Here is an 8,198-nt window from a genome sequence, read left to right on the forward strand (position 1 = left end):
CCTAGTATGACTGAAGGATCGTACCGAACAGGTTACACACATCCATAAACAGATAACACTAACTAAAATCCTCTTACTAACATGAAAAAATCAAACTTTCATAAAATTGCATTCGATGATTAAAACATTCAAATCTGTGTAATAGACATACGGTTGTTTCAACCGTGCCAATTGTTTGGAAAAATAACAAATATACAAAATAAACCATGAGTTTTGGCAATGCAAAGTTGGCAACATTTTCTTCTTCTTCCTATACCGAGGACTCACATGCAGAGGAAAATCAATAAGAAACCTGGAACCGTATTCACAAAACATCTTCAGGCTAAAAGTAGTTCCTACTTGTTAAGTAAGATAAAATGTTTTGTGAATACGGCCTCTGACTCTCTCCTCCCAATCTTCCTCGACCTCCCTTCTCCTCCTCTTCCTACTCCATATCTTCCTCCTCATCACCTCACCTCCTCTTCCTCATTCTGTATTTACATTTACTGTATTTAAGATTCCTATGTCCCAGTATTCCTATGTTTAATGTTTGCACCTTCCTGCCAAAGTAAATTCCTTGTCTGTGCACATTTTCATGGCAATTAAAACCCTTTCTGATTCTTATTCTGATTAATTGACACTTCACCATCCTGACTGTCACATATTAAATATTGTGATTCAGATGATTACCAGATGAAGTCCATGTCCAAAGTTAGAAGGTTGTGTTGGTTGTCTGTAGTGCATTGAAGGTAGTCCAGAAGGTTGCATGTTCTAGTCCCATGGTGTGTGCTGTGAAGAACCAGGAGGGTTGCATGTTCTAGTCCCATGGTGTGTGCTGTGAAGAACCAGGAGGGTTGCATGTTCTAGTCCCATGATGTGTGCTGTGAAGTACCAGGAGGTTGCATGTTCTAGCTCCATGATGTGTGCTGTGAAGTACCAGGAGGTTGCATGTTCTAGTCCCATGATGTGTGCTGTGAAGTACCAGGAGGTTGCATGTTCTAGCTCCATGATGTGTGCTGTGAAGTACCAGGAGGTTGCATGTTCTTGGCCCATGATGTGTGCTGTGAAGTACCAGGAGGTTGCATGTTCTAGGCCCATGATGTGTGCTGTGAAGTACCAGGAGGTTGCATGTTCTAGCTCCATGATGTGTGCTGTGAAGTAGCAGGAGGTTGCATGGTCTAGGCCCATGATGTGTGCTGTGAAGTACCAGGAGGTTGCATGGTCTAGGCCCATGATGTGTGCTGTGAAGTACCAGGAGGTTGCATGTTCTAGCTCCATGATGTGTGCTGTGTTAGTCTCCAGAGTCCTGGCTGTCAGCGTGGGGGGTGTACTTCAGTCTGAAGATCCCTGAGAGGCAGAAGAACAGAAAAGACCGTCGACACGCTCATTAGCAAGGCTCTCTCAGCAAAGACACACTGCTATTTCCTAAGCTCTCGTTACAAGCAATTATCTACACTCCAACTCTGCTCCTGGAGAGATACACTACACTGTAAGTTTACATTGCCACCCTGCTCCTGGTAGAATCCCCACCACCACAGTAAGCACTGCAGTGAGTGGAGATCAATTCAACATCCACAAACACACTGTGGATGAAAACGTCTGCTAAATGACCACATTTGCACTTGTAAGCACCTTGCTGTAGTGAATCCATGGGAGGCTGTTTGCATTCCTGGGCTCGATGACCACTTGCCCCGCAGTTGTAGCACGACGCGTTCCCTGAACGCTTTTGCCCGACTCCGTTAACCAGCATGCCATGCGGCTGGTACACATTGCCCCCGCCCCCCAGAAAGCCCTGCATGGGTGGCAGGACCAAGCCCTGCGGCTGCTGTGGGTCATGTGACATGCTGCTGTTGTAGAGAGGCGGTGCCACCAGAGGGTAGGAGAAGGCTCCTGCAGTACTGGCAGTGGCCAGGAGGGGGCTGAGGTGGAACAAGGGCCCCAGCGTGAACACGGACGTCCCAGAGAACGGGTGCTGGAAGTAGCCAGCGTAGTTGGCTGGGAGGGGCCCGTACGAACCGCAGTTCCCCCGGCAACCACAGGAGCTGCACACACAGACGGAGGAAGAGGAGGAGGAGGAAGAGGGGGAGGAGCCAGGGGCAAGGGCGAAGCAGACCTCTGGGGGGGAGGGGCTTGAGCTAGGCGGGACCGCAGCCGCTACGCTGGTCACGCTGTAGGTGTGTCCGGGCACCACCGTTGCCATGGGAACACTGCTCGCCGTTGCCACAGGAATTCCGTTGCTGCTACACGCCACGCTGCCCGACGGGAAAGTTGACATGGAAGAGGAGGAGGAAGAAGAAGGTACTGAGGGGCAGGTGGGGTAGGGGTAGTGTCCCGTGGTCCTAAGTGGGAGGGAGGAGGACACCTGCAGTGAGAGGGGAGGGTGGGACACATGGTGGAGGGTGTTGGAGGTGGAGGTGAGGGAGGTGCTGGTCTCCACCACCAACCCAGGAAGGGAGCACAGGGAGCTGGGTGCAGACGGGCCTCTGGGGCCATGGGGGTCCTGGAGCCCAGGAGGGGGGCTGTCCACGCCCAGGCCTGAGAACAGGCTCTCCAGCCTCACCCCAGGCCCCAGGAGAGGGGGCCTGGGCTTCCGTGGGGAGGTCTGCACCCGGCCTGGGGCTGGGGAGACCAGGGGCAGGGAGGGGGGAGGCTGGGAGGGGTGAGAGAGACAGGACGTAGGGTCATTCTGGACTGGGAGGACCTGAGCTGTGGGTCTGCTGGACCCGGCTGGGAGGCTGGGACTGAGGAGGACACAAGTCCTGTCTGCTCCAGGTAGGTCCAGACCCAACTCCATACCTGAGGAGAGGAGATTTGTGGAAGATTAATCAGAATTAGTGGCATTGTGACAGTGCTACATTTGATTTAACCCTCGTGCTGCCTTCGGGTCACATGACCCAAAGGTTCATAACGAACCATCGTTGTGTTTACCCAATTTTACCCAATACAAAAACAAATAAAAATAATTTTCTTTTAACCTTTGCAATGTGGGGGGTCTGAGACAGCCCAACGGTTAAAAGAAAATGCTTCACTTTGTTTTTGTATGCGGTAAAGTTGTCACAATACGACGGTGGGTCACAATGACTGATGGGTCGGAATGACCCGAAGATAACACAAGGGTTAAAAGGCCTTCTGATGAAGGGCTTTACATGCGTGGCAGCTGTAAGAAGGTCTTACGTCTGTGTGTGTCCTTGGGCCTGTCAAACACCACATCTCGGGGACTGCAGGGGGCGCTGGAGTACCCTGAAGAGGAGCTGCTGTCTCTGTTTAGGGAAGACCCTGGGTCTACATCCACACGCAACTCTGCAGACACACACACACACACACACATGTTCATGCTCAAACACATAAGGTGGTCACGTTTCTCAACAAAGAGGTTTATCCAGTATTACCTGTGCAGGTGTTAGGTGTTACCTATGTAGGTGTTACCTGTGCAGGTGTTAGGTGTTACCCATGTAGGTGTTACCTGTGCAGGTGTTAGGTGTTACCTATGTAGGTGTTACCTGTGCAGGTGTTAGGTGTTACCCATGTAGGTGTTACCTGTGCAGGTGTTAGGTGTTACCCATGTAGGTGTTACCTGTGCAGGTGTTAGGTGTTACCCATGTAGGTGTTACCTGTGCAGGTGTTAGGTGTTACCCATGTAGGTGTTACCTGTGCAGGTGTTAGGTGTTACCCATGTAGGTGTTACCTGTGCAGGTGTTAGGTGTTACCCATGTAGGTGTTACCTGTGCAGGTGTTAGGTGTTACCCATGTAGGTGTTACCTGTGCAGGTGTTAGGTGTTACCCATGTAGGTGTTACCTGTGCAGGTGTTAGGTGTTACCTATGTAGGTGTTACCTGTGCAGGTGTTAGGTGTTACCTATGTAGGTGTTACCTGTGCAGGTGTTAGGTGTTACCTATGTAGGTGTTACCTGTGTTGGCAGGTTGCAGGTGTGCCATGGGGCCGATGTGGCTGGAGGGGGTTACTCTGGCGATTCCACTACAGGACACTGGAAACTGTGACACCATGTACCTCTTCTCCATTTTCTCCCTGCTGGCCACACACACACACATGCATGCACATATTTAGTGTACATGCACACAGCTTCTCTTGCAAAAAATAACCTGATCTACTAACATGGTACTGGGCTTGTGTACCCTGTATTGGATGAAGGCAGTTCCACACATGGCCACTAGAGGTCTTGTATAACCTACAATGAAGGGGTGACAGGGTGATGGCTATGTCAGGTCTGGGGTTATGACACAGCTAAACCAGCTGGTGGGGAGACTGGAAACAGGGTTGAGCTGATAGTGTTTTCTCCCTTTCCACACGCGCCACACACATGCAAACAATATACTTATCTCGCTTAAAGTACAACTTATCTAAACTAACCATTCAGCCCAGTTAACCATTGACGACCTCCAGTCCTGTATTCTCTCTCACAGAACAGCAGCAGTGATTGGTTCTCTTCAGGTTAATGGATAATTAAACAAACAACTTCTCACTCTTCTGCAGCTGTATGTCTGGGTGCATGACTAAAGCGTGTGCACACACACACACACACACACACACACACGTAGCTTTATGTCAGGGCATTTCTGGCTGTATGACTACATAGTGTAGCTGTGCAGAGAGCACACACAGGATGGTTTCTATGTGTCTGGGGGGCAGAAGGTAGATGAGAGAGGTCCAGTCCAAAAGTCCTCCTCTACAACTCTTAACTGTTCTAAACACTACTTATATCTATGTTACATAGATTGAAGCATACAGGAATGGGTATCGCTCTGTGGTAGAGTGTTTCACTATAGATCAAGGGGTTGCAGATTAAAATTCCCCCCATATAATGATTAGGATAAAAGCGTGTGCTAAATGAACACATTATTCTGATGATTGTGATTCTTGTTCCATGTGAAGGACTCACTTCTGCAGCTCCAGCTGGGTTTTCAGCTTCTTCTTGGCTCCTTGTGTGAGGTCATACTTATTCAGATCCTCTTCAGTCAGACCTAAGAACTGTGGAAGAGGATGGAGGGAGATGGGTGAAGAGACTGGGCTGTACAGAGGGATAGAGAGGGATAGAGAGAGGGATAGGGAGAGGGATAGAGAGAGGGATAGAGAGAGGGATAAAGAGAGGGGTGGAGAGAGGGATAGAGAGAGGGATAGAGAGAGATGGAGAGAGGGATAGAGAGAGGGATAGAGAGAGGGATGGAGAGAGGGATAGAGAGAGGGATAAAGAGAGGGGTGGAGAGGGACAGAGAGGGATAGAGAGAGGGATGGAGAGAGGGATGGAGAGAGGGATAGGGATGCACTGCCCTCTCCACATCCGCCCCAGGCCCCGCCCACTATCTTCCCTGGCCCCACCCACCTCCTCCATGGTCAGCTGCTTGAAGACGGGGTAGTACTTATGGAGGCGGAGCTTCCGTAGCCAGTCCAAAATGCCGCTCTGCTCCGGGCTGGTGGGCGGGGCCAGGGTGGCGCTTTGGAGACATCCAAGGGGGGGCACTGCAGTTTCTCCTCCTGCAGGGTGGGGGCCCACCAGGGGGCCCTGGGGGGGCAGCTGGGGGGGGAGGTGAGGGGGCAGGTGGCAGAGGTGGGGCAGGTGGGGAGGGGGATGAGGCTGCATGGAGCTGTGGACACTCATGACTGGCTGGATACTGGCCACTCCACACACAGCCCTGTCAGAGAGAGAGAGAGAGAGAGAGAGAGAGAGAGAGAGAGAGAGAGAGAGAGAGAGAGAGAGAGAGAGAGAGAGAGAGAGACAGAGAGAGACAGAGAGAGAAAGAAATCAATCCAATCCAATCTAAAGCCCTTGCAGTCCATGAAGGTAACCCTGAAAGGAGCCCCCTGTGCCAGCTGGTTATGAGACTAACAAAACAGTTACCGCCTGGCACACCTCCTTCCCCTTCACTAACACCAAACAGAATAAAACTAATTAGAAAACAAAACTCCTACCTAGAACACTGGGAAAAAGAAACCAAGACACAAAACAATTTAGACTGCTATCGGGATCTAAATAGAAAATATGAAATGGCTGAATACCTATATATTGTCAAGGACATAAAGCTTCTCACAAAATACAGAATGAGTGACCACACCCTTGCAATCGAAAAAGGAAAACATGGTTACCTAAAGAGTACAGAATCTGTGGGCACTGCACATCAGGGGAAATTGAAACAGAAAAACATTTCCTACTTAAGTGTTACAAGTATGAAAGTATAAGAGATAAATATCTGGAAAAATGTAACCAGTTAATTGTAAACTACACAGAACTTGACATAAATGAGAAATTAAGGATATCTCTGGGCGAAGGGCCTACTGCAAGCCTTGCCGCTAGATATGTATCTAAATGTCACAACCTGAGGGACAGTGAATCAACCTTGTATGACTGTTAATACCTTTCTATATCTTACTGTAACATGCATTCATCTGTTACTTTTCTACAGTCCTCAACTTACTATGTTACTGTTATTTTGCCATATTATTATTGTTAGACTCCTTGTAAAATCTTGTAAAATGTTATGATATATATGTTAAAATGTCCATTCAATATGGACTGCTTTGGCAATACTGCTCAACCCGAACTGTCATGCCAGTAAAGCATTCTGAACTGAACTGAACTGAGAGAGAGAGAGAGAGAGAGAGAGAGAGGGGGGGGGGGGAGGGTGAATGATGGAAAGACAGTAAGAGAGAGAAGGACAGAGAATGAGAGAGAGAGAGAGAAAGAAGAGAGGGGGGGGTGAATGATGGAAAGACAGTAAGAGAGAGAAGGACAGAGAATGAGAGAGAGAGAATGAAGAGAGGGGGAAAGAGATTGATGAGAGAGAGAGAGAGAGAGAGAGAGAGAGAGAGAGAGAGAGAGAGAGAGAGAGAGAGAGAGAGAGAGAAGAGAGAGAGAGAGAGAGGGAGGGAGGCAGGGAGGGAGAGAAAGGAGAAAGAAAGAGAGAGAGATAAAGAGAGAGAAAGAGAAGAAGGGAGAAAGAGAGAGATAGAGAGATTGAGGTCTTACCTATTGGACCCTCTGTATTGCAGCAGGCAGCCCAGACCTGCAGAAGAGAGGAACAGCAGAGATGAGATTTCAGCCTCACACACAGAGAACCTCCTTTCTATCTGTTCCTAGGTAGAACCTTTCCCAAAAATATTTTCAAAAGGTTGAAAAGAATGATTACAAAAAAAGTTTGACCAATTTTTTGAAAAAGGTTTTGAAAAAAAACTTTTGAATATAGGTTTAGAAAAAAATTAAAAACACACACAGAGAACCTTCTTTCTATATGTTCCTAGGTAGAACCTTTCCCAAAAATGTTTTGGAAAAAAAGTTTCCAAAAGGTTGAAAAAAGAACTTTCCCCATTTTTTGGAAATGTTGAAAGAAAAAATACAACAAAAAGTTTGCATCATTGAGGACTTGTTGAGGATACTACTATACTCTATTGTACTCTGCTCTGCTTTACTCTGTTTCAGACTTCTCTGTTCTCCTCTATCCTCTCCTTTCACTGTGTGTGAAAAAAGTTTCAAAAATATTTCTGAAAAAAGGTTTTGAGAGGGGTCCATGGTTCCACACAGCCCCCACGTCCGAGCATGTGCAGAGAAGCCCTCTACACGAGGCTCCAGCATGGTGGGTTTAAGAGTGGTGCCACATTACCACACACACATCACTGCCCAGGCACACTGGTTTTATTCCTGCATCCCAGAGGACTAATATCCTTCACTGGACTGAGAGACTGTCTGGCTCAGGGTCCCAGACACACACACTCTCTCTCGCTCGCGCTCTCTCTCTCTTGCGCTCTCTCTCTCTCTCTCTCTCACACACACACACACAAACAGACACACACTCTCACAGACACACACAATGCTTACTATCCTTAGGGGGATATAAATAGCCAAATGGATGAGATCACACACACTCACACATGCTCACACACTCTCTCTCTCACCTACACACACACAGACACACATTCTATCATGAGGTCACCAATCTCTAGGCCTCCCTACACAAACATGCCAGCCTGAATTCCCACACGACCAAAATAGTCACCACCCCCTAAACCCCAGACATTAACACACACACACACACATACAAGCATACACACACACACAACTGATACCCCAGTTAAACATAGTGGAGAAAAGGATCCAGGGTTCTTACTTGCACTGTGGGGGAACGGATTGGTAGGGGTGGCCGGGGGGCCCGCGGGGGACGGGGGGCCCAGGGGGGCCGGGGGGGCCCGGGGGGGCCGAGCTGAAGAAGAGT

The 8,198-nt window shown here is 48.7% G+C and overlaps 1 protein-coding gene across 1 annotated transcript in view; it reads right to left on the reverse strand.

Moving 5' to 3' along the window:
* zcchc14 (zinc finger, CCHC domain containing 14) overlaps positions 1 to 8,198 on the reverse strand; it is a 15,395-nt gene continuing 7,197 nt past the window's right edge. The window contains 10 exon segments of the mRNA XM_067235539.1: positions 1 to 1,326; positions 1,612 to 2,775; positions 3,154 to 3,279; positions 3,887 to 4,008; positions 4,877 to 4,965; positions 5,318 to 5,627; positions 6,959 to 7,005; positions 7,008 to 7,048; positions 8,094 to 8,123; positions 8,161 to 8,198. The exon segment at positions 8,161 to 8,198 is cut by the window's right edge and continues 48 nt beyond it. Coding sequence (XP_067091640.1) covers positions 1,271 to 1,326; positions 1,612 to 2,775; positions 3,154 to 3,279; positions 3,887 to 4,008; positions 4,877 to 4,965; positions 5,318 to 5,627; positions 6,959 to 7,005; positions 7,008 to 7,048; positions 8,094 to 8,123; positions 8,161 to 8,198 — 2,023 coding nt within the window. The 3' untranslated portion in view covers positions 1 to 1,270.

The sequence above is a fragment of the Osmerus mordax genome, chromosome 4, assembly GCF_038355195.1.
Source record: "Osmerus mordax isolate fOsmMor3 chromosome 4, fOsmMor3.pri, whole genome shotgun sequence".
NCBI classification, from domain to species: Eukaryota; Metazoa; Chordata; class Actinopteri; order Osmeriformes; family Osmeridae; genus Osmerus; species Osmerus mordax.